We start from the raw sequence: 25,762 nt of genomic DNA, 5'->3' as shown, positions 1-25,762 counted from the left end.
CTTGAGCTGGCCTCCTTGCCGGTCTTTTCCCTGCAGACAGCTGGTCTCCGCTGACTCACAGTCAGGCTTCACATTCTGCTCCTGGAGAAGCCTTTGCTAATCATGTGGTCCTTGGGGCTCCTCATTCCTTATGTATGAGCCGCTTGTTTGGATGGCCTATAGCAAGTGAAAAGAAATAGGTTTGTTGGGATAATTATTCTTTAGGAGGTAGCATGGTCCGTTTCCATAACAACTGAGACAGCAGTCAGGATTGCTGAACTGGAACTGGCAGGCAGGTTGCTGATGCAGTTGCTTTGTCTTGAGGGAGAGTATTCAGGTTAATTATGAGTCGGCGTGATGCCTCTTACTTGATGTCCCACAACCCTCTCACTGAGAGCAGCAACTTTCCCCCAAAGCTGAGGCAGAACAAGTAGGACTATTCTCCTCCGTCCCTGTGGGAGGAGTGCCTATGGAGAGTGTCCCCTCCTCAGCAAAAGAGCAGGACAAGCTTAGTTGCCTTCTGACTCCTACGTGAACATCACTGTTCTGTTCCTAAGGGGAGCAATCCAGAGCCTGTTTATAGAGATATCCAAGGACACAGAGTCGATCCCTGAAGGTCAAGCCAGCATTCACAAGGCTTTGTGGAGACCCCACAGGCTTTGTGTGGTCCCACACAAGATATGGGAAGCTGTGCTCATACAACATGGGCCCAGGCACTGCTGAGCACTGGAGGCGTTCGGAGAATGTGCTTCAGAGAGCTTCTCTGGGTCCCACCCTGTCATGTCATGTTTCATAGCCTCTTCTCCTCCCTCCCCTTCCTTCCTCTATTCCCCACATCTCTCCTTCCCTTGCCCAGTCAGTCCAGTTCGGCTTCATTGACCCTTGCCCACTTTTCACTGTTGTCTGTGCCCAGAACATCACATAATCCGAGTTCACGCTGAACTGAAAGACGCTTGCACTTGGAAAGCACATCTGGTTAATTGAGTGAAAGGCGAAGCTAATGGCATAATGACGGAGCCATCACTTAGTGCTGGCGGCTCCAGCATGTCAGGACACAGATGGCCTTGTTTACATTGGCACCGGTGCTCTGGGGAACTGTTTCTAAGCATTGTGGTGGCAATCTTGACTGCCAACTTGATTGGGTTAATAAACACCTCTAGATCTGTGTGGGAGGGGATCTCCAAAGAGGATCACTAGATTGTGAGGACTCCGACCTAATCAGTGGGATTATGAATCCATTGATGGAGTCATAATAAGATAACATCATTGGGAGGTACTGAAAGGTGCAGGAGGTGGGATCTTGTTGGCGGATGGAGGTCATGGGGACCTCCTTAGGGACTACCTCATGTCCTACCACTTCCTGGACCTTCTTTTCTCTGCTTCTTTGTTGCTATGATGTGAGCTATTCAGCTCTACCTTGCCTTCATAGCCATGATGGGGCAAACTTTCAAAAATCATGAATCTCAGAATCAGAGTCAATCTTCTGTCCTTCAAGTTGCTTCTCACAGGCATACTGTCATAATGATGCAAAGACCAGCCAACCAAGCCATGAGCTTTAGAGATATTCTGATAAAATTTCACGACATTACATGCATTTTAGCCAATACATGTAGTTTATTAGAGAAGTGAGTGGTTTTTCTCGAATTCAATATTAAATGATTAGCATGGTTTCACTAAGAGCCCCATTGTCTTTCATTGCTTCTGGTTATAAAAGAACTGAATAATTACCTTTCAGAAGAATCTACTTAGAGATCAGCATGAATATGCCGGCTTCATCAGCTTGCATATTTGGTTAGATCTGTTATAATACATTACAATCCTTTTCATTCACCCTCACTTGACAGAAACCAGCGTCAGCTTAGCACTTGACACAGTGCAGGCACTAGAGAAACCTCTTCAGTGTTGTCTTATGGAGTGCTTGTGCCCAGACAAAGGACAGAGCACATTGACAGCCTTCATTTCCCAGTAAGACAGAAAGATAAGCAGTGTATGAGAAAATAGGGTATCTTGGAAGGGGGACTTAAAATACTCTCATGTTGTCAACAAACACCACCAGTTGTTTCTCCTGAAGTGACAGGCTTTATTTACTTTCAGGAAAAAAAAATATATCTGCCAGATATTGGAGCAACTCATAGTTCCAGGTTCCAGAAAGTAAACACAGGTCTACAGCCACGCCATCGGGAATGCACCTAATCTTGCCTGATCTTGGGAGCCAAGTAGGGCCTTGACCTAGATAGTACTCAGGACAGAGGGAGTAGAAACAGCATTCAATTAGAAAGGAAGGAAGAAAGAAAGAAAGAAAGAAAGAAAGAAAGAAAGAAAGAAAGAAAGAAAGAAAGAAAGAAAGAGAGAGAGAGAGAGAAAGAAAGAGAGAAAGAAAGAGAGAAAGAAAGAGAGAAAGAAAGCAAGCTAACAGCAGCTAGTTCACAGTGCAGGCACACACGTGCCCTTCCTCCAGGAAGCAGTCATTCCTCTGTGTGCCCAAGTGTTTTATGCACACTTCCCATTCTGCGTCACAAACTGTTAAAATGAGCCAGGCAAGGTGATATATGCCCTTCGTCCCAGTACTCGGGAGGGGAGGCCGGAGGTTTTCTGTAAATTTGAGGCCAGTCCAGTCTATATCAAGGCCAGCCAGGATTACATAATGAGATTCCATCTCAAAATAACTAAAATAGTGCATACTTCTGGGTCATTATTTTTTAGTTAAATTTTCTTCTGCTTCACCAAAGTATCCTTAAGTGGTACTGATGCAGGTACACTGTGGTGAGGATGCACGCTCCAGTGAGATGGCTCACTGGCCAAGGTGGTCACTCACCACCAGGCCTGAGGGCTTGCATCTGATTCCTGGAGCCTCCCTGGCAAGCGTGCACATCAGATAAACACATGCAGAAATAATAAAGGAGCACACATGGCTGCCAAAGCTGGATCCTGATGCTTCTGTTCTCATCCCTGCCCCTGCCAGCCATGGGAAGTAAACGTTCTCTTAGGACTACAGTACAAGTAGGAGTTCCCAGTGTCTGCGGGGCACACTCTGAGGACCAGCAGCTGCAGTGACATGGAGTGGAGAGGGGGAGGATCCCTGTTTGCTGGCATTGGTCTTCTCAAAAGAGGGCATCAGAGGACAGAGGCCTCTCCAGGGAGGTTCTGCTTCTCTGGCTCCTGGGGGTCTGGGGTGCTCTGAAAGACTCTCTGGACCAAGAGGCATAGGACACTGGTCAGAGGAGGCAGAAGAGTGTATCAGAGGACCAGCTTTGGATCAGGACAACAGGAAGAGCCAGGCCACAGGAAGGACAAACAGCAAAAAGCAAAAATCTTCGAGGTGGAGAAGCAGCCCTAACTAGAAGACAGAAGCAAACAGACTGAACCAAGAACACCAGAATGACCACATCGAGCCGTGGAATCCAAGGCTAGACTTTGGCTTCTGCCGTGATGTGAAGCAGGCAGCTCATCAGCAAAGCGACGGGTAATTTGTTTTGACTGGGTTATGGGCCACCCAGACAGTGGGTAAAGTGTGAATTCTGGGTGTGCCTTGAGGGTTTTCCCAAGTGAGACTGCCATTTGAATCCATGGACCAAATAAGGAAGACTGGCCCACACCAATATAGATGAACACTCTTCAGTCTGTCTGCCTGGGGGCAGAGGGGGACACACAGAAGAAGAAAATGGGGTTCTTTGTCGCTTTGGAAGTTGGAATCCATTCCTCCTGTCCTTGGACATCACGGCTCCAGGTTCTTCAACCTTCAGACTCTAGAACTTATACCATGGACCTAGACTATCAAATTGCCAGAAACCTGAGAAGACACTGGGTCACTTGGGCTCAGCTTAGAGGCCATCAGTCCACTCATGTACTGATTTGAGATGGCCACACTACAGGACTTCTTGGCTTGCAAGGTCACGTATCCAATTCCCCAAATTAATCTTCTCTTTGCTGTTGTTGTCGATTTGGCTTGTGAGACAAGGTTTCATAGCCCAGGCTGGCCTCAGTCAGACCTGAAGCAATCCTCCTGCCACAGCTTCCTGGATGCTAGATTGTAGGTGTGTGCCATCACACCTGACACCAGGCTATGAATCCCCTGAACAATGAAACTGTGTTGCCATAGGGAAGCAAGTTTCCAACTGACTCCCAGCCTTTAGCCAGGCCTAACTGAATCTGAGAGTTCACATGTGCATGGGTGCACACTACACACAGATACACACACACACACACACACACACACACACACACACACTCACACACACCCCTATTCTTCCCTCCATGAAAGTATGCAGACACTAGAAGACTGTCACACTGTCTTGGCCTCAACCTGTATTTTCAAACACCTGACCACTCAGGATGGGAGAGAAAAGGAAGCAGACATTGCGGACATACTTGCCAAGAGAGCTCTGAACACACACATCACAAACTGAGACCTTATCTAAGGGTGTTGTGTCCTGAGAGCGAAGCCACTTAGTTACATAAACTTCACAGTACAAAGGGATTCCATGTCTAGTGGCAGTCTCTCTTTCTTCTTTTCTTTCTTTCTTTCTCTCTTTCTTTCTTTCTTTCTTTCTTTCTCTCTTTCTCTCTTTCTCTCTTTCTCTCTCTCTGTCTCTCTCTCTCTTTCTCTCTCTCTTCCTTTCTTTCCTCCTTCCTTTCTTTCTTCCTTCCTTTCTTTCTTTCTTTCTTTCTTTCTCTCTTTCTCTCTTTCTCTCTCTGTCTCTCTTTCTCTCTCTCTCTTCCTTTCTTCCTTTCTTTCCTCCTTCCTTTCTTTCTTCCTTTCTTTCTTTCTTTCTTTCCTTCCTTCCTTCCTTCCTTCCTTCCTTCCTTCCTTCCTTCCTTCCTTCCTTTCTTGTCTTCTTCAAGTTTTTAAATGATTTCCTCCAAGAAGCAGTACTGTTGACTTGGTGGTCGTTTGGAATGCCATATTACCATGAGAAAGACAAAAATACAAATCTATGCCCAGGACTGACCTCCCAGTCTCCACCTCCTTCCCCATGGGCAGAGATCCTTCTGGAAGCCATAGAACACTGACTGGGACGCCGGTCCAGTTTGACCTGAACCCATACTAACAGCTGACTGTGGTCAACATCGTGGTGAACCCTGCAGCATGAAGAGACTACCAGACTTATCACAACGAGTGCCTCCATTTCTGGGGTTCTGTCTGTTTGTTGTATGTGTTCAATAGCGTGTACGTCCCCCTTGAGTGTTCTGTTTTAATGAGATATATCACGACTATGTCTATGGCTGTGGTTGGTTTGGGCTGAATTGCACAATCTCAGATTTCTCAGGACAGAGAGTAAACAGTGTTTTAAAAGTCTCTGCTAGCTGACATTTGGGCCAGATCCTGTGCCCCAATTTAGCACATAAAATAATGAAGCTCTTCATTAAACAGAGTTTTAAATAGTGACTCATGTTTGCTGTCATACAAGCATACTTTCTTGGATGTTTCTGATGGCAAACCTGTGGGGCTACAGTTTTCACCTGGCTCCCTGTGACCACTGGCTGATAGAATATGTGATGTTTGTCTGAATTCCAAGTCTGCCTCACTCCAGCAGGGAGGGCCAGAGGGCCTTACAGGTGGGGGTCGGAGCAGTACCAGGGCACCTGTGCCTCTTGGCATAGTGTTCTCTATTGTAGAGAGCTTCTGTTTCTAAGGCTGCTACAAACATTGCAGGCCCTATTTCAAACAAAGCAGACATGTATTAGATAACACAGCAAGCCAATAAACCTGGGAAAATGGGGACTTTCTTCAGGATGGCATGCAGGGACTCTCAGGCATATTTCATCTCTGAACCCCCAGTCTTACTTTCTTCCCACCAGCTTGACAGAGAACACTAGCAGTTCCTCCCATCTGCTGTGAGAGGAACGGCCGAGCCTTCGGTAAGGGGATGAGGACTTTATTAGCTATCACAGCAGTTACTTGTTCACCATGGCCTTTATCTCAGCATTATTACACTGTAATTAAGAAGAGAGAGATGAGCAAGCCTCTCTGGGCTGCCGCCAGCTCCAGGGCAAACCTTTTCTTGCTCCGGTCCTCCAGAAAAGCAAGCTCTCAGGCAGGCACAGCCCACAGTCACCTGGGGGATCTTTTAAAGACCGACCTACCTTCCTTCCTTCCTTCCTTCCTTCCTCCCTTCCTTCCTTCCTTCCTTCCTTCCTTCCTTCCTTCCTTTCTTTCTCTTTCTCTCTCTTTCTTTTTTCTCTCTCTCTCTATCTCTCTCTCCCTCTCTCTCCCTTCCTCCCTTCCTTCCTTCCTTCCTTCCTTTTTTTTTTCTTTTTTAATAATGAGAATTTTCAAACTTCCAACAAAGCTGGGAGCATTTTTATGGTGAGCATTGTGTATCTGTCAACTAAGTTCTGTGGTTAGCATTTTGCCAGGTCTTGTTTTCTCACAGCTCTGTCTATCAGACCCCCATTTTTTTCTATACATTTCAAGATGCATTGCAAATTACTGCCCCCTTTTCTTGGGGAATCTTCTAAACTTTCAAGTCTTCCAGTGTCAGCTGTAGACATTCATAGATATTTTTTTCTGGTCTGGGATTTTTCCCCCATCCTAAGTCTCTTCGTTCACTGCAGTAACCGTGCTGATGGAGCCCCTGCCAACCAAGATTGTGCCAGTTCCACAGTAAAGAGAAAACCCAGGCAGCCAAATACTGACTGAACAGAGCTCTAGAAGTAGTTTATGGCTGCGAATCATTAGTGGAGTGCCTGCCTGGAATGCCATGGTGAGATCACATGACCAGACAGGACTTCTCACCTCATGACCATGTCATGAAATAGAAAATGAGTGAGCCAGCATTGCAGTCACCTTCAGGGCACACATCCCAAAGACCTCAAGTCTACTGCTAAGTCCCACCTCTTAAACTCCCTACTACCTTCCACAGTGCCAGGCTGACGGCTCAAGCCTTCACCTCATGAATGAGCCTTTAGAGAATATTCCAGACCTAACTTTTAACATGTCAGGATTAGAATCCTTCCATGGACGGGAGCACAGTGAAAGGAAGGCTAGGTGACTATGGTGTAACACACCCAAAGTAGGGACCCCTTTGTGGAATCCAGTTAAGGAACCAGGCCATGGAGGTAAAGGGACCCTTAGCGCGTTATAGAGGTCAGAGCTGTCTGATTTACTTAGCTTGTGTGATCACGTCAACAACTTAATTAGAGCCAGGATGTAGGAACTTTGTGACCTCAGAAAAGAGATCAGTCAATGCTCTCCCAACCACTTAGCAGGTCCAAAGCAACGAGTCCTTGTGCTGTGTACAGGACTGCCTCACGGAACGCTCATCACCCAGTCATTGGCCCAGCAGTTGCCCGGTACCTCCTAGATTCTAGGCCCTGATAATAAGGAAGCAGGCCTGTTACTCTCTGGGTCTCAGCCCAATCTAAAGTCTTACATGACCCACAGCTGACCCTGTCACTGGCATGTTTCACCCAAATGCCTGTCAGAGGCTTTCAGAGCTTGTAGAAATGTTGACTAGCGTAAATAGATAATTTCTTAGTCACTCCAGGCTGCAGAGCATTGAACACATTGACCCTCAGCTTAGCAAAGCCTCATGGTGGCTGTAGGAGGTGACAAGTGACTTGTGGGCCCTGGGTGGCTCAGACTCACAGTTAAGAAGCAAAATAGCTTTTCTCTGAAAGGAGTCATTCAGTCACAAAAACATGAACTCTGGGCTGAGACCACTTCCATTTAAAGAGAAGGATTTCAAGGGTAGGAATGGATAGATTTTGAGAAAGAAAGAAAAAAAAAACCAGAGCGATTACCTAGAAATAGGATAGGTTGGTTTGCAAAAGGTACTTAGTACTGCCAAAGGTATGGTTACAGAGGCTATTTACCTTTAAAGATGTGGGAAATCATGCTACAGTTTAAAGATGTGTCTAATTACTGTAAAAGCATACACTATTAGAGCTGACTGTGTCTGTGTGTGTGCTCATGTGTGTACACATGTAGGCATTGTGCATGTGCTGTGTGTGTGTGATGGCGTGTGTGTGTGTGTATGTGTGTGTGATGGTGTGTGATGGTGTGTGTGTGTGTGTGTGTGTGTGTGTGTGTGTAGGTCAAAGTCTTGGATGTTGGTCCTCCTTTTGCTTGAGACAGAGTCTCTCATTGCCTGGAACTTTCCCAAGTAGGCTAAGATAACTGGACCGTAAGCCTCCAGAGATTCACCTGTCTCTTCCTCCCATCTCATGATCACTGAGAACTTTGAGAGAAATATTCAAATCCAACCAGGAACACCTCATATCATCAGAGGAGGAATGTGGTTGCCGGGAGACGTTACGGCTGTGATGAAGTTAGGTCTCATGGCCCAGTAGGCTCTGTTTTCTCACTCTCTCAAGGAATGCTTACCAACTCAGAGTGGATAAAGTGAATAATTGACTGTTATAGAGAGCGGGCAGTGCCTGTCATGGGAGGCACCATAGTTTCAAAGGAGGTAGAGCATCCATTACCAGTTAGGGCCTGATATCAGGCTGGCTGAGAGGTAGAGCATCAAGGAATTGGATCAACTTGGTGGGGTCGCAACGAGGACAAACAACAAGCTGAAGAGTGAGGGGATGGGAGGATGCCATTAGCGAGATGGCTTGAGTTGAGTGGTGAATGCTTACGTTCAACCAGATGTGTGTACCGCTGAAGCTGGGTCAAGAGAAAATTAATTCCCAGCTAATGTAGGAATATAAGCCTGAGACCCTTCGCTAAAGGCAATCAGAACCCAGCAGACATTTCCCCCACTGTTGTCTTAGAGAAATGTAGTCCTGTAAGTGCTGTGGATCCAGTGTATGTTGTTGAACTATCAAATATACATGCAGAAGTTCATACGTACTGATAGAGCTTGCATGCCCATACATGGTCAGACATTTCTAAGGAACGAAGTGCCCACATTCACTTCTGACTTTGAACTGGGTTTGATTCAGATGTGGTCAGTGTCATAACTCAGGACTGAACTAAGGAGTGGGTGTTTGTTGGAAATGGCGGGTGCTAAGCATCATGGTTTTTCTGAGAGAAAAGATGAAGGGCATTTATAGTGCGATTATAGATGACAGACAGATTTCAAAGGCTTTTTCAAAAGAAGACACAGAGCTTGGCAACTGGTCAAGGAACTGCGGATGCGGAGGGAGAAACCACAGACAGGGTGAGGCAGAAGATGGATTGCTTCTCCCCAAGTAGAAACCGAAGGTCAGGAACAGTCAAGGGCCCGTCCGCAGCCACAGTCAAGGGCCCGTCCGCAGCCACAGTCAAGGGCCCGTCCGCAGCCACAGTCAAGGGTCCGTCCGCAGCCACAGTCAAGGGCCCGTCCGCAGCCACAGTCAAGGGCCCGTCCGCAGCCACAGTCAAGGGCCCGTCCGCAGCCACAGTCAAGGGCCCGTCCGCAGCCACAGTCAAGGGCCCGTCCGCAGCCACAGTCAAGGGCCCGTCCGCAGCCACAGTCAAGGGCCCGTCCGCAGCCACAGTCAAGGGCCCGTCCGCAGCCACAGTCAAGGGCCCGTCCGCAGCCACAGTCAAGGGCCCGTCCGCAGCCACAGTCAAGGGCCCGTCCGCAGCCACAGTCAAGGGCCCGTCCGCAGCCACAGTCAAGGGCCCGTCCGCAGCCACAGTCAAGGGCCCGTCCGCAGCCACAATCAAGGGTCCGTCCGCAGCCACAGTCAAGGGCCCGTCCGCAGCCACAGTCAAGGGTCCGTCCGCAGCCACAGTCAAGGGCCCGTCCGCAGCCACAGTCAAGGGCCCGTCCGCAGCCACAGTCAAGGGCCCGTCCGCAGCCACAGTCAAGGGCCCGTCCGCAGCGGATACAGACTTGCGGAGCTGCATTCTCCACACGGTAGAGGATTCTGCACTGTTAGACTCCTCCTAACATGTCATTTGTGTTGGGATGGCCATAAATTACTCACCCCTTGCCTCTGGATGGCGCTTATGGGTCTTAATCAGAGCCTGGCACCCAGCTGAAACTGCGGGTCTCCTGTCACCCTGTCCTAAATCTGATATTTCTCTGGTAGGAAGACTCAGCTCCAAGACTGTTAGCACCAGGCTTGTCAATGTCACACCAGTGAAAGCCAACCCACAGTGTCCCCAAGTGAAGAGCTGAGTGAGCAGGCCTCAGGCTAAACCCTAGGTTCCCTCCCAAGAGTAAACAGTACATAGTAAAATGTCAGCCAGGGACACTGTGGGCCGCAGGTGGTAGAGTGCTTATCCAGAGGGGATCAAATAAACCGGATGTTGTAGTGATGCCTGTAATCACCTCACCTGGGAAGCAGAGGACGGAGGGCCAGAAATCATCCTTGGCTACATCAAGTTCAAGGCTAGCCTGGACTACATAATGTCTTCATGCTGTAAAATCCAAAATAGCTAAGCCATGCCGGCTCTATACAGAACTGTAAATATATAAAAGCATGACTTTGAAATTCTTTGTAAGAGATGAACTTCAGAGAAGCCCTAGGTAAGCAGCGTCTATCCTTTCCACTTAGTGGAGAGAAAAAAGTTACCATGGTTCATGGAATGTGTTTATAATATTGACTGTGAACTCAAAAAAGAACATGGTTTGGCTTTTTAAATAACCGCAGCTCTACTTCACTGATCTGTGAGGTGGTAGGTAAAGTGTCAGGTGCAGAGAACAGAAACAACAGAGCATACACCCAGCTCAGCACCTTCTCTGACTATGGGAGCACTCAGCACCATCTCTATGGGAGCACTCAGCACCATCTCTGTGTGAACACTCAGCACCATCACTATGGGAACACTCAGCACCATCTCTATGAGAGTACTCAGCACTATCACTATGGGAGCACTCAGCACCATCACTGTGGGAGCACTGAGAATCCAGGTGCTGCATTTAAGGGGAGGCTATGAAAACAGGTGCAGGTATAGACCAAAGAACACCAGGTCCAGAAGAACCCCCCTTGCTCGGCTAGGCTTCCGGGTTCCAACAGGCTGAGTGGAAAGCCAGTCTTTGAGTATTGACCCTGTTCCAATGGTGCAACTTCAGGTTCACAAGGAAAATTCAATAAATCAGTTTTTTTTAAATTCCATTTGATATTGAAAATAAGGATTTCTCCACTCCTTTTGCCATGAAGACTTTGACAGACCCCTTCAAGGTAGAATTTCATCTAAACTCTGAGTCATACTACAAGGGGCTGTGTCCCAGTCAGCTGGGAGGTATAAGCCTATGGGTGTGGTGGCAGCCAAGTGATAGCCGTTGTCTTCTTCAGGCACCCGGCCATCAGAGAGCACAAACCCTTCAGTTTGAGATGGAGTTCTCCAAAAGAATTTTGTCCCCTGTATTAAATTATCCTAGAGGGACACCAAGCCCCACTGCACCCCTAAGCGCTGAGTTAGACCTTGGTGGCATATCAGAAAAGCTGTGCAGTCACTTGCAGGTTTTGTGACCTTCTTACAGTAAGGAGATCACATGGCTTCCCAGTTTGGAGCCAGGGGAAGAATCATGCCTTTGTATAGGTTACTTAAAATTCCACACTGCCTGCACCATTTGGGCCAAAAATGCTAAGAATCTGCAGCTCCTGCCCCCACGGAAGGCTTCTAACCAGGGCAGCAGCGCGGCTCCACACAGCTGTTGTTGAGATGGAGAGTTTTAATTGCCTCTGTGTCAAGATTTATTAAACAACGCTTCAGAGGGGCAAACCTATAATAGTCATATTAGTAGGCGGCTGAAGAAAGGAAATAATTGGAACACAGCATCTTTGCCTTGGAAGGCAACTCAGAAAATATCTTTTCCTCGTGATCAGCCACTAGCTATCCCGGGAAAAGAGTTTCCAGGTAAACACAAGCCACACAAGTCCCGTTGCCTCCCAGAGCTCAGCTGTGAGTCCCTCTAGACATTCACCTAGAAGCACTCCTTCCTCTGAGTGGCTTTCTCTTGTCCCCACACTCTCCCATCCTATTACAGCTGGAGGCGAGAGTCACTGCTCTGCCCCCAAGGAAAGGGCTGTCCATGTGCTGGCCTGCCCTGTTTCTGTTAGCCTCTGTAATAGCTGTATTCCTATGATGTCTGGCCCATTCATGCAACGTTGTGGGGGCGTCTGAACCTCCCCATTTGACTTAATGCAGCAATGTGGATGAGTACTGTATCTTTCCTGCCTTGTCTGCCTCGGCAAGATGCCTGAGAGGCTCTTCTGCTAAAATGGGCTGGGAAGAGCATCCCTTAATAGCCAGTTCCCACTACCCAAGAGAGCTAGGATTTGGGCTAGAATCTCAATTGTGTTTTGTGTTTTTTATTTCAAATATTCCTTTTTAAAGAGGCTATGAATAGGAGGCATGAACTAGCACCAACTATGGGTGCTGTGTACTATGTCTTCTCTCTCTCACACACACACACACACACACACACACACACACACACCACACCACACCACACACACACACACACCACACCACACACACACACACACACACACACACACACACACCACATATACACACACACACAAACACCATACCACACACACACACCACACACACACACACACACACACACACCACACACACACACACACACACACACCACACCACACACACACACACACCACACCACACACACACACACACACACACACACACCACACCACACCACACACCACATATACACACACACACACACACACACACACACACACACCACACACACACACACACACACACACCACACCACACCACACACCACATATACACACACACACAAACACCATACCACACACACACACCACACACACACACACACACACACACCACACACACACACACACACACACACACACACCACACCACACCACACCACACACCACATATACACACACACACAAACACCATACCACACACACACACCACACACACACCACACCACACCAAACATATACACACCACATACACACACAGCACACCACACCAAACACACACACAGCACATATACACACACACACAAACACCATACCACACACACACACCACACACACACACACAGCACACCACACCAAACACACACACACCACATACACACACACACACCAGATAAATAAAATAAACATAGGGTGTTCTTCTTCCCCTAAAATCTGAGGAGTAAAAAGAGTAGGAAGGTCCTGGCATTTGAAGGTGAGAACCAGGAAGAGCAATGTCCCACAGTCCTCCAGAAGGAATTGGGGTGTCCCTGCCGGGCTCTGGCCAACACTGGTCCACTCTGTTTCTGTTAGCATAACTGCTTCCATGTAAGCTGCATATAAATGAGCATGGTGGCTTTCTTTCTGTGCCTGATTTATTCCACTTGTCGTAAAGGACATGCTGGCCCTGGGAGAGGGGAGGAAATGGGAGAAGAATGTTTGAGGAAATGGAGGGGCTGGGGCCTCTGGCTTGATTGCATGCTGTATGCATGTATGTGGAACCAATCATACCACATTCCCGAACATGGATAGACTCACCAGTATAAATATCTTATGAACTTTAAAGTAATTATCAGTGAAGCATGGAGATGTATGAAGCAGGCAGCGACTGGATGCAGGCGTCTCTTCTCTCTAGAGCATTTCAGCATCGTCCCCTGCACATGGGGGACCAGAATTTTCCTCTCCCCCTGTATAGTATCTGCAGACCACCATCAGCTTTCAGTGGAACCAACTGACTGACCCAACAGTGTTCTCGGAAGCCAGCAAACGAAGTCGAGTTCCACCTTGTCATTCGTAGATGGGTTTCTGTGGTCACCTTCAGTGTGGAAAAGCCCCTGTGGGTTTCTTTGACACTTTACAAGGCTACTTTCATTTTATTTTATTTTATTTTTATCGGTTTTTAAAAGAGAAAAGGTGGGGGAGGGAAATGGGATGAACAGCTGAAACCCCACTGCTCTCAGCTTCCGCACTTGGCTGCATCGCACTTGGCTACACGGTTTGGGGGGTGGGGTGTGGGGATGGGACAGCTCTGGCCACCTGGGAGCTGGAGAGCAGTGTGGCCTCAGGTAGATTATCACAGCATAGGCTTGGGAGCCTCACTCAGTATTGCAGGGGTAAGAGGGGACAGTGAGTGGTGCAGGGGTGAGGGGGGTCAGTGAGTGAGTCTCTACAGCGCACATGATCAACACATATGAAACATTATCATGAAACCCATTATTTTATACAATGAATATACACCAGAAAAAAATAATAATAATTGTTGCATCCCCCAAAAGGAGACAGTGGACCTGAGATGCATGTCTGATGTGTCTCCTTCCCAAGGTGGCCCTGGCTCTGGCAAAGGCACCCAGTGTGAGAAGCTGGCAGAAAAATATGGCTTCACCCATCTCTCTACTGGTGAGCTCCTGCGCCAGGAACTGACCTCAGAGTCAGAAAGAAGCAAACTGATCCGTGACATCATGGAGCGTGGAGATCTGGTGCCCTCGGTAAGCAGACACCCATCCTGTCTCCCCTGGCAGCCAAGCCACTGGCTACGGTGGCAGGCTGGATCATGGAGACAAAGAAACCCCCAGGATCCAGAGAGAGGTTTGATTTCTCTCCTGGGTTACAGTCCTGAGGCAGGGTGGCCTATGTCAACAACCATCTAACTTCCAAGCTGTTCCTTGGCCAGCCCTTTAGGTGTCAGCCCGGTTCATGTGTTTCCAAAAGGAGCCTCACTTTAGAGAAAGATCTTCAAAGCTTTAGAGTATGGAAAGCTAAAATCCGAAGCCTCCAGGAAACAGACGCCTCGTTGGAGTGGGCATGTGTGATGCTTTGTGCTGACTGTCCACCTGACAGGCTCCAGACTCACTTAGGAGACAGTCCCCTGTGGGAGATTATCTTGACTGGGTTTATTGGTGTGAGAGGACCCAACTTGACTGTGGACGGGACCCTCCTCTGAGTAGGGATTCTTGTTCTAGTCACTCTTCCGTTGCTATGACAAACACCAGAGTCAACAGCAGTTTACAGGTGGGTTCTAGATTGCAGTCCATTACTGAGGAAGCCACGGCAGGAGCTCAAGGCAAGAACTGAAACAGAAGCCAAAGCTGAAGAGGCAGGTCCTCTTCTCAGGTGCTTCTAGGTTTAGGTCAAGTTGGCAAAAAGCAACCAGCACAGTCATGGGCGGCGTATAAGATGGAGAGAGCAAGCTAAGTAGCAGCAAGTATTCACATCTCTCTGCTGATTATGGGTGCATTATTGCTGGAGCGTGCGTGCGTGCGTGCGTGCGTGCGTGTTTCAGGACCAAAGGAGGATGTTAGGTGCCTTCCTCTATTGCTTCCACCTGAGTTTTTGAGATAGGTTCTCTCACTGAACTGCAGCTTCCCCCCCCCCCTTTTTTTTTTTTTTTTGCCCAAGCTGGGTGGTTAGGATGCTCTTGGGACCCACCCACCTGTCTCTGCTTCCCAGTGCTGGGTGTGGCCGCAGACACTTGCTGCTGTGCCCGGCTTTGTAATGTGGATACTGGGAATTTGAATTCAGGTTCTTCTGTTCTCATAGCAAGTGCTCGTAGCCACTGAGCCTTGTCTCCATCCCCCAAAATAAAGATTTTTATCAAGTAGTGCCCATCCGGCACTCACCTTGCTGCCTCCTATGGCTTCTTCCTCGGGTCAGGCTATTGCCGCCTTGGGCTCTCCATGATGGCTTTTTTTTCCCATTTATTTTTTGTTTTATGGGGTTTTTTTATTAGGTATTTATTTCATTTACATTTCCAATGCTATCCCAAAAGTCCCCCACCCGATCCCCCACCCACTCCCCCACCCACCCACTCCCACTTCTTGGCCCTGGCGTTCCCCTATACTGAGGCATATAAAGTTTGCAAGACCAAGGGGCCTCTCTTTCCACTGATGGCCAACTAGGCCATCTACTGATACATATGCAGCTAGAGACATGAGCTCTGGGGTACTGGTTAGTTCATATTGTTGTTCCACCTATAGGGTTGCAGATCCCTTTAACTCCTTGGGTATTTTCTCTAGCTCCTCCATTGGGGGCCCTGTGATCCATCCAATAGCTGACTGTGAGCATCTACTTCTGTGTTTGCTAGGCCCCAGCATAGCCTCACAAGAGACAGCTATATCTGGGTCCTTTCGATAAAATCTTGCTAGTGTATGCAATGGTGTCAGCGTTTGGATGCTGATTATGGGGTGGATCCCTGGATATGGCAGTCTCTACATGGTCCATCCTTTTGTCTCAGCTCCAAACTGTGTCTCTGTGACTCCTTCCATGGGTGTTTTGTTCCCAATTCTAAGAAGGGGCAAAGTGTCCACACTTTGGTCTTCGTTCTTCTTGAGTTTCATGTGTTTAGCAAATTGTATCTTATATCTTGGGTATTCTAAGTTTCTGGGCTAATATCCACTTATCAGTGAGTACATACTGTGTGAGTTCTTTTGTGATTGGGTTACCTCACTCAGGATGATGCCCTCCAGGTCCATCCATTTGCTGGCTCTTTAGCCTGAGTCCTCTCCATCGCCCATTTCTAGTTGACCTTTCTGCCTCCTACAGAGCTCTGCCTAGTCACAACTTAACGGAGCCCCCTCCCCTCTAGAAAACAGCAACCCCCCCCCTACTCTGGCCCTTTGTCCTGCTCTGCCGTGCCTGCTATCCTTAGCTAGAGTATATTCGTTTATCATTGTCTGCCTTCCTCATTAGACTGTGAATTAGATGGAGAGTTAATTCACAATTCTTTAAGGAAGGGTTCTGGCCATGCCTGCGACTTCTGCGTTCCCCAGGCTCCTGCCAAACACTAGAGAAGGAGGTCTCCTCCCACCCCGCCCACAGGCCCCACCCCTAGGGAAGGAGGTCTCCTCCCACCCCGCCCACAGGCCCCTCCCCTAGAGAAGGAGGTCTCCTCCCACCCCGCCCACAGGCCCCTCCCCTAGAGAAGGAGGTCTCCTCCCACCCCGCCCACAGGCCCCTCCCCTAGAGAAGGAGGTCTCCTCCCACCCCGCCCACAGGCCCCTCCCCTAGGGAAGGAGGTCTCTTTTCCTCACACTCCTCCCAAGGCCCCTCCCCACACTGCACTGTTCTTTCCTTACCTTGCACACTTGTTTAATCAATCTTTTTAAAGGCAAAATCGTGTTGGTAGAAAATAGTTCTCTGGTCTAAAAGTTTTCTCAAGTTAGCACATGTCAAGTTTTGCATAATGTTTACTGGGAGAACGCCGCCAGCAGCGTTTCATTTGCTCCTAACCTGCCACGATGCCTGGTCCATCAGCTGCTACTGTGTGGAACAAGACACGTGGAACATGTCTCATGGGGTGTAAGATGCTGAAGTCTTTCTAGTGAGATAACAGCAGAAAGGACAGACCAGAAAGGAAAACCCTCCCGGTGGAACCCAGTACTGACTGAAAGACCTGAAAGACTGAAAGACTCACTGCAGACATGGGGGGGCGGGGGGAGGCAGGTTAGTCCAAGAGATCTGCTATTAATCTTGCCACATCCTCCCCTCCCAGAAGAATGTCTGAGGAGTCACATTTATTGTGATTTGGGGGTGCCGCTAGGCCCCATACTGACCACTCTCTCTGCTGTAGGGTGTCGTTCTGGAGCTGCTGAAGGAGGCCATGGTGGCCAGCCTGGGCAACACCAAGGGCTTCCTGATTGACGGCTACCCCCGGGAAGTGAAGCAAGGGGAAGAGTTTGGACGAAGGGTGAGCTGATGTTAGCAGTGCCCAATCGGGGCACAAGGACAGCACTCAGCTTAGGGGGTACACGCAAAGCCGCCTCTTACCCAGTAACACTGTCCAGATCTTGGCGTTACCAAAAGCGGAAACGTAAACTCTTTTTTTTTCCGAAGACGAAATACAAAACTAGGGCAGGAATGACCGGTCTAGCGAGGAAGCAGCAGCAGTCGGGCTCGGCCGGGTGTGGGGAGCGGAGCCGCCGGTGCCTCTTTGGTTCTCTCCACCTCTGCCTGTTCCTCTCTGTGTTGCTCATTTCTCTTCCTGCTCCAGGCTTCTCTCCTCTCATTTCAATGACCTCGCAGAAAACTAAGTCTGCCTTGGGGTGGCAGAGTGCCCCACAAAAGACCCACTGCTGCTTCCTTCACTTTAACAAGGACTCTGCTAATAGACCCAGCCTACAGGAGCCAGTAGGGGGCAGGCGGCACACCACCAGAGCCACACAGCCTGAGAGAGAAGGGCAGTGGCCCCTGGGCAGGGAATAGAGTTACATAGGCACAGAAGAGGGGAGAGATGCTGCGAGGACAGGATCCAGAATGCTTGCCACCCTCCATAACACTGTGCCATCCCCGACTTTGTGCCCTCCTTAGTGGCTCAGGGCTACCAGCTGTCACAAGAACCAGTAACTACCCACTACTGCAGCTGCCAGACGGTGACCTGCTTGGGCCAGGCCCTATGGTACATACTGTATACCTTGCCTGCAACTCTCCAAGTCTAGGCAAGTGACCATATTTGTTACACTAAGACTGACACCAAACCTCCAAGAAAGTCAGGTGTGCGTGGCTACTGTTTTATTCTGCAGTATTTTCATCTGAATTCTTTGAGTTGATGTTTTTAAAAAGTGGAGTGACCTTTTCAGTGAATAGAGTAAGAGGAATGCCATTCCTGGGGTTTGGAGGGCCAAGCAAGTGCACGGTTGCACCTCTCTGTGCAGGATACCTAATATAGGCGCTTGCAGAAGTTTGCTGTACCCTCGCCCCAACCACACAGCTTTTGGGGTCACCCAGTTCCATCACCTTCTAGCAAGGCCACAGGGATGAAGGCGATAAAACCTTGGGTTTCATCTACCCTTGAGTTTGCTTCATCAAGCTCCCCTCAGGAGTTCCTCCGTTGCCTAGCCCCCACTTTAACTAGAGCCAAGGGGTCTAGAGAGATGGCTCAGTGGTTAAGAACAATAGCTGCTTTCAAAGAGGACCTGAATTTGGTTCCCAGAACCCACAGGGTGCCTCACAACTTCCAGGAACTCTAGATACCAGGTACCCAACTCCCCCTCTGGACTCTGTGGGCACCAGGCACACGTACATGGTGCTCATCATATAAGCAAACAGGCACACACATACACATGCTACATAAAATTAAAAATATATATATTTCTTAATTAGTCAAAAAAAAAAAAAAAAACGCTTCATGATCCAGTCAGCAAAGATGGACGTGCAAGAAGGTAGATGGGGGGGAGGGGGGAAGCCTTGTGACAGATCTGTGTATAAGTGCAAACAATAGCAGAAACAAGCAGACATGCAAGCAGATGACTGTAACTGGCTTCTGAGTGATGCATACCCCTGCAGAGGATGTCACAGCCACCTTTGCTGAGGACAGAGGAACAGCAGTGCAGGCCACGCCCCAGCTTAGATGTTCGGGGTATAGAGGTCTTTTTTAGAATGTTCACTGAGAGATGTAGAGTTTTCTGAGTCTCCCATGCAGTCAAGAACACAATGGATTGTAAATACAGGTGTCTCTTATTCCAGCCCCTCGCTAAGGAAAAGCAATAATAAAACCATAATCCGAGTTCTTCATTATGAAGTTCTCCATAATTCAAACTTCATTTTGTAGCTTTTATTTTTTTTTATTTATTTTTTATTTTTTTTATTATGTATTTTCTTCAATTACATTTCCAATGCTATCCCAAAAGTCCCCGTTTTGTAGCTTTTAAAGCTAGATCTGATGGCAGATCCCAGCATGGATGCCCATGGAGTTACAAACCATGTTAAGCCATGGGAGGCACTCCTGGGGATCCAACCAACAGCCCACTGGCCACACACATCCCAGGACTGCTACAGACATTACGTCACAGTGTCAAAAGGTTTGGTGCCCCTGTCTGTCTGTCTTTCCATGCTGGTGAGCTTACAGTCTGCTGCAGAGGAGCATGCACAAGGCGCTTCCCTCACCTTCCACACAACTCTCCAACATTCCTGACCCATCATGCCTTTCTCCTCTGCCCAGAACCTGGGCAGTGTGGCTCAGTGGTTACTATCAGAATTCCCTGAGTCAGGGTTCAGATGTGGTCTGAGGCCCCATCGGTCCTCACTAGCTGGAAGTGTCTAACTGGTGGCTGGATAGTTTCAGCTCCCCATGTCACTACTGACCCAGTGGCCTTCAAGTGAGATGTCTGTATGTTTGCAAAGTCAGTCTTTTATAAACTGCTAGCAGTGTAACTTCAGGGGATCCCAATGCCAACTGAGCAGGCAAGCAGGAACCACACATGAAGCTTCCAAAGTGGTTGCTTGCCTCAAATTTAAATTGAACAAAGACCGTGCCCACAGAGGAAGACTCTTGACATAAGTGCCATGAAAAAGCTATTTCCTCAAATATTACCGGGCTGGAGGGGGGGAGGGGAGTCCAGGTATGGTGGCCCACACCTCTAATCCCAGCACTCAGGAGGCATGGGCAGGAGGATCTCTGAGACTGAGGCCAGCCTGATCTACAGCATTAGTTCCAGAACAGCCAGGGCTACACAGAGAAACCTTGACTTGGGGCAGGGGGAGGTTTAGGAGGCTGGAGAGATGGCTCAAGGGTTAAGAGGGCTCACTCTCCTTCCAGAGGCCACAGTTCAGTTACTAGCACTTACACCAGACAGCGCACAACCCCTTGTAACTACAGCTCCAGGATATCTGACACCCCCTTCTGGCCTCTGAGAGCATCCAGAGCACATGTGGCATACACAAAAACAAAAATGAAATCTTCTTAAATTTAGGGATTAAATGTTACTATATGATCAAAACACAGTATAAATTTCTCAAAAAAATTCACTTTTTAAGAAAAACCATATTAAGTGATTCAGGTCACTCCCCGATTAATTGCTGTGTGCCAGCTGTGTTCACGGATGCAGGAGAGCAAGGTCAAGCCTTGTGGTCTGCGCTCGAGGAACCGACGTGTCAGGGAGGCCTCTCAGACAGTCAGGCTGTGAAGTATGCTCACACATGATGAAAGATGCAGACATTGGCTCAGTGTCAGACCCCGTTCCTAGCAAGCCCCAAATTGAGTGCTGGCAATCACTCTCAAGCTTTGGGTGTTGACGCAACCTCTGCCTGCTCTTATGTTGGTCCAACTGGTCTTTCAGGGATGGCTCCAGCTTAGATACAAATAACCTCTGTCTATGAGTAAAGGAACCCTTGAGCTTTCTCTTTTTTTGTCCCCATGTGTGGCCTGGAAATGGCTCATGCCGACCAGGCAGACACGTTTTGAGAGAGCTAATAGAACCACCAGTGTCTCTCAAGCTCGCCCTCTGCTGGTGAAGGAGAATTGCTTTCTCCTCCACCCCCACCTAGCTTTCCTGTTCAAGGGTGAGTTACATTCCAGAGGCCAGACTTTAGGGAAGGTCCCCCACTCTGTTCCTTATGCCCTGCGCATCCCTCGGGGAGCATGGGTCAGTGTGTAATCAGCACTTTCTAGAGAAGCATAGCTCTGTGTGGCACGGGCCCAGCATCCTGCTCAACCCCTCGGGCTCTTTCCTCAGAGGGCTGACTGACAAGCTTCTTCTGCCCATGCCCTGAAGATGGCAGGCTGGTGGGGTGGGAGGTGGGGTGGGGGTATGGGGTTGCTTTCTGTTGACCAGGGATGGGGACATGCAGTTAGTACTCCCCAGTGATACCAGGGGCAAAGGGATGTTTCAGTACATTCACCGGGAGCTGGAGAGCTTGAACTCACAGGTGCTCACCATCATCCATTTGTTGGGACATTTCTTAATCTCCTTCTATATGCATGACTTGGGACCAGAAGCAGAGCCCATGAGGCCTGCATACTGAGGTGGGAGTCTCTACTGCGTGCCAAGCAGATCGCCTACACTGCCCTCTTACCCCACCCGGTGACCTCCTCAGGGTCATCATGGAATCTGAGGTGCAGAGATGTTAGGAGGGATTGTGAGCAAATGACCCAGACAAGCATTTTAAAAGAGCAATTCAACTTTTTCTGTCAAAGTTCTGCCGTTTGATGGGCTCAGCTGCTGGGTTCTCCAATACTGTGCGGTCCCTAGTACTGTAGTAGTTGGGTACTGGTTAAAGCCGGACATGTGTCTCTGGAGCAGGGCTGGGGGTTAGCTAGCCTGGCACTGCTAATCGCATGGCCTCTCCCACGGGCTAGCTGAGACTATCTCACGACTTGGCCATGTCAAGTGGTTGAACATCATAGGAAGTCTCTGGCTTTCCCATAGTAAGTGTTACACAGCACCAGACGGAAAATGCAGTTTCCTGTGGTAAGAGTACACGCATAACAAATGTTTAAGAATTAAGTTCTTTATAAATTTATTACTAGCAAATGTTTAAATTATGTGGTTATTTTATCTATTTGTATACCAGGAGTAATGTAGCTATTACTCAGGCAAGATGGGGTCTCACAAGTGGGAAAAGCTTAAGAGGCTCTAACCTCGTCTCTAAAGGCATGAAGTCCCATTCCCACTACATCCATCTCTCAAGAATTAGGGAGCTGCGGAAGGCGGAGATCACTGTCGCAGTGGAAGAACAGTGTGCAAGCAGAAGGTGGCAAGGGATTATTGAAGTCGGTTTCGAAACTCTGTTACACCAGAATCTCACCCTAACAGCCTGACTCCTGCTTGCCACCATGCTCCCCAACTCCATGTAACGCTCACCCAGCCCAGGGTGTTCCTGGTAGCTGGAATAAGACACGCTGCTGGTATGAAGGAGAATTGTCAGCTTTGCTTCTGTAGGTCAGGGAGAGCTTTACATCGGGAACAACATACACATACATGCTTGCACTTGTATGCAACATGTATCACGCACACATGCATTTGCACACACATACATATACACACAGGCATGCACATACACACACACACACACACACACATGTGCACATGCACTCTTCCCCTGGGTGTGACGGACAGACTGGCTGCACTAGGAAACTTTCGACTGCTGCATTGTCTGAGCTGACCAGAAAGCTGAACAAGACAGAGCTAGCAGGCAGCAGGCAATAAGGGCCAGCTCTGCAAATGAGAAGCCATTAAGGCCAGTCTCATCTCTACCAGTGCAGTGTTGGGCCCTTGAGAGGAACCAACAGCCCCAGGGAGGGAAGGGTTCCCCCCGACCTTTCCCAGAACCCCAAATGACCAAGCTCTGCCCTGCTCCTTCAGATCGGAGACCCACACTTGGTGATCTGCATGGACTGCTCAGCAGACACCATGACTAACCGCCTTCTTCAGAGAAGCCAGAGCAGCCAGCGGGGGGAGGACGGTGCCAAGAGCATTGCCAAGCGCCTGGAGGCCTACCACCGAGCGTCCATCCCCGTCGTCACCTACTACGAGAGGAAAACACAGCTACGGAAGGCAAGTGTCGCCTCCTTCACGTGAGCTGCTTCATCGTTCTTTCTCAGAAAGAGAGGAGGTAGAGGCGAGCCTTCTTGTGAGGGCTGCGGAAGCTGCAGGGAGTTGCAGGGTTGAGGCCAAAATACAGATTGTTTTCTTCCCTCACTATTGTCCCAGTCAAAGGTAGATGTATGAACATAAGGTGGGGGGTGACCATAGTGGTGTACAACTTCAATCCCAGCACTCAGGAGACAGAGTCCTCTGTGATTCTAAGGCCAGCCTTGTCTACATAGCAAGTTCCAGGCCAGCCAGGGATACAATGTAAGATCATGTCTTCTAAAAAAAAAAAAAAAAAAAAGTTATAAATCTGTTGTCAGATGGCTATAAAAACTTGGTCACTAATTTGAAACTGATGCCACTGTAGTTGCCGAAATCTTTTTTCAAGACAGTAGGCGCAGGGCCTAAAACGCAAGCCTCTATCTAATCCCAGCCAGTGGGGAGGCTGAAGTGGAGAGGTCTCATGTTCAAGGCCTGCCTGGACAGCTTAGTGAGCCTCTGTCTGAGGAGAAAGACCCTGAGGAGCTGGGGGTACAGTCCAGTGTAGGGCGCTCACCTAAAATGCATGAGGCCTGGATTCGGTTTCCAGTACTGGAAAAAGGAAAAATGGGGGCTTTGTGGGGCGAACAAACTGGAAAGAAAGTTCTGCCAGAAACTGTAGGTGGCTTCTAGACCTCTGCCAAACGGGATGATCCAAAAGGCAGGCCTCTTCTAGTCCCTAGATCTAATACCTCAACACTAGACTTAATATAGGTCATGAAAAATATAGGTCATAATTAGGTCATAAATTATAGGTCATAAATTGGCTCGTTTGTGCCAATTTCTTCCAATAACTGACTTAGGGAGAAGCAAGTGAGTTGGTGGGGCTATGAAAGTTATCTTGGGAGAAAGGCCTGGTACTCGGTGTCATACAACACAACCCACACTGCCACCATTAATCCTTGGGAAACCACCCAGGTTTCCATTCTTTTCCCTACTCTGTATCTTGTGTCTGGTCCATCCACTACGCTGGTGGCTAGACACAGTTCCAGCCCACAGAGCTTAGCAGGTTAGTGGGGAAGGTAGGAGGCAGTCTAAGGCAACAGCGTCTAGGGACATCATACGGTCTAGGGACCAAGAATCATACGGAGCAGTCAAAGGAGCACCCCCAGAGAGGAGGCCGGAAGTTCCGGAGGCTAGATCACTCACTTGTCTGTGACAATAAAACCTGGTGGAGAGGCATGCAAGAATACATCAAAGTGGAGCCAGCGTGCACAAGGGGGCTGAGGTAATCTGGGGCTTCCATCTGGAATTTACCCCACTGTCTTGTGGAGAAAAGATCCAGGGGGAGGAGGGGCCACTAAGAGGCTATGGGAGTCACCTGGGGCAAAGCTAAGGGAACGCAAGGACTGGTACAAGGGTACATACAGTCTTCTTCCTCCTCTTCCCGACGTGGCCGGCACCAGTCAGCCGCAACAACCTGCTTCCCCAGGCTACATTATCCATCCCTTAAATGACAGAGAGTGAATTCCCAACCCCCCAAACCTGCCCATGTTTGTTTGTTTGTTTGTTTGTTTCCCAGAATCCTAAACCCTTGGTTAAGAAAGGTCTATACCGTGCTTCCGACTATGACCCCTGGATGCTGAACTTTTTTTTATAGGGTTTCCTGTAATCACTTGTTATTTAAAAAGAAAACCAAACGACAAAACAAAACAAAAACCTCAAAGATTTATTATACCTTAAAAAATAAAATAAGCAGGCTGACAAAATATCTAAATGGGCAAAGGCAGCTGCTATCAAGCCTGGAGCCCTGAGCTCGGGTCCCAGGACCTACACAGACGACGAAGGGACCAACTCCCACAAGCTCGCTCCTCTTGACTTTGCGTACTGGCATGCATAAGATCAAAAGCAGTTAGTAGCCAGGTGTGGTGGCTCACGCCTTTAATCCCAGCACTGGGGAGGCAGAGGCAGGCGGATTTCTGAGTTCGAGGCCAGCCTGGTCTACAGAGTGAGTTCCAGGACAGCCAGGGCTACACACAGAAACCCTGTCTCGAAAAAAAAAAAAAAAAAAGTAGTTAGTAAACAAACATGACATCATCGAGTGTGCACATGGCTTACAACCTCAGGGCTGGGTAAGGGCCCAGGGCTCTTCCAGAGGTCAGCGGCTTGATTTCTAGCCCCCACGTGATGACTCACAACTGTCCGTTAACTCGAGTCCCTGGGGGTCTGACAGCCTCTTCTGTCCTCCAAGGACACTGCGTGCACACGGGGCACAGATACGTGCAAGCAGTGCAACTGTGCACATACAAATAAATAAATAAACAAGTAAATAAATAAGGAAATGAAAGAACGTCAGGCCTCCAAGAACCTTCATAACCTGCATCATCTTGGAAGCTTCCCATTTTGTGCCGCCTGGAACAACCAAGGAATCTGCTTCCGTCCTGAGACTGAGGAAAGCCAGATGTAATTTACAGTTTATCCCATTTGAGAATCAGGAAAAAAAAAGCCCTTCTCTCACTCTGGAATCATCTGAATCTAAACCTACAGACTCACCAATGAATGGCTCATTGACACTGAGCTAATAAGCTTTCCAGAGATATCCGACTTCTGTTATACTTACGGTACTCTGTCACTCTCCAAGAAATCGG

General features: G+C 48.6%; 1 protein-coding gene and 1 long non-coding RNA gene across 4 annotated transcripts in view; both read left to right on the top strand.

Moving 5' to 3' along the window:
• The window catches only part of Ak5 (adenylate kinase 5), a 205,592-nt gene that overhangs the window by 172,551 nt on the left and 7,279 nt on the right, over nt 1-25,762 (top strand). For 2 of the 3 annotated variants that reach the window (NM_001081277.2, XM_006501440.4), the window contains exons 11-13: nt 14,155-14,318; nt 17,399-17,515; nt 22,908-23,099. In NM_001081277.2, the coding sequence (NP_001074746.1) occupies nt 14,155-14,318; nt 17,399-17,515; nt 22,908-23,099 (473 nt within the window). Of the gene's footprint in view, nt 1-14,154; nt 14,319-17,398; nt 17,516-22,907; nt 23,120-25,762 lie in introns of all 3 variants that reach the window. The other variant, XM_011240115.3, reaches the window with a different exon arrangement.
• On the top strand, nt 6,289-12,296 carry 3110067G11Rik (RIKEN cDNA 3110067G11 gene). The gene has a single exon (NR_165813.1). It is a non-coding gene; the product is annotated as an RIKEN cDNA 3110067G11 gene (long non-coding RNA).

This window comes from Mus musculus, chromosome 3 (assembly GCF_000001635.26).
Source record: "Mus musculus strain C57BL/6J chromosome 3, GRCm38.p6 C57BL/6J".
NCBI lineage: Eukaryota > Metazoa > Chordata > Mammalia > Rodentia > Muridae > Mus > Mus musculus.
The sequence above is the reverse complement of the archived record's forward strand: the minus strand, read 5'-3'. Positions and strand labels throughout refer to the sequence as shown.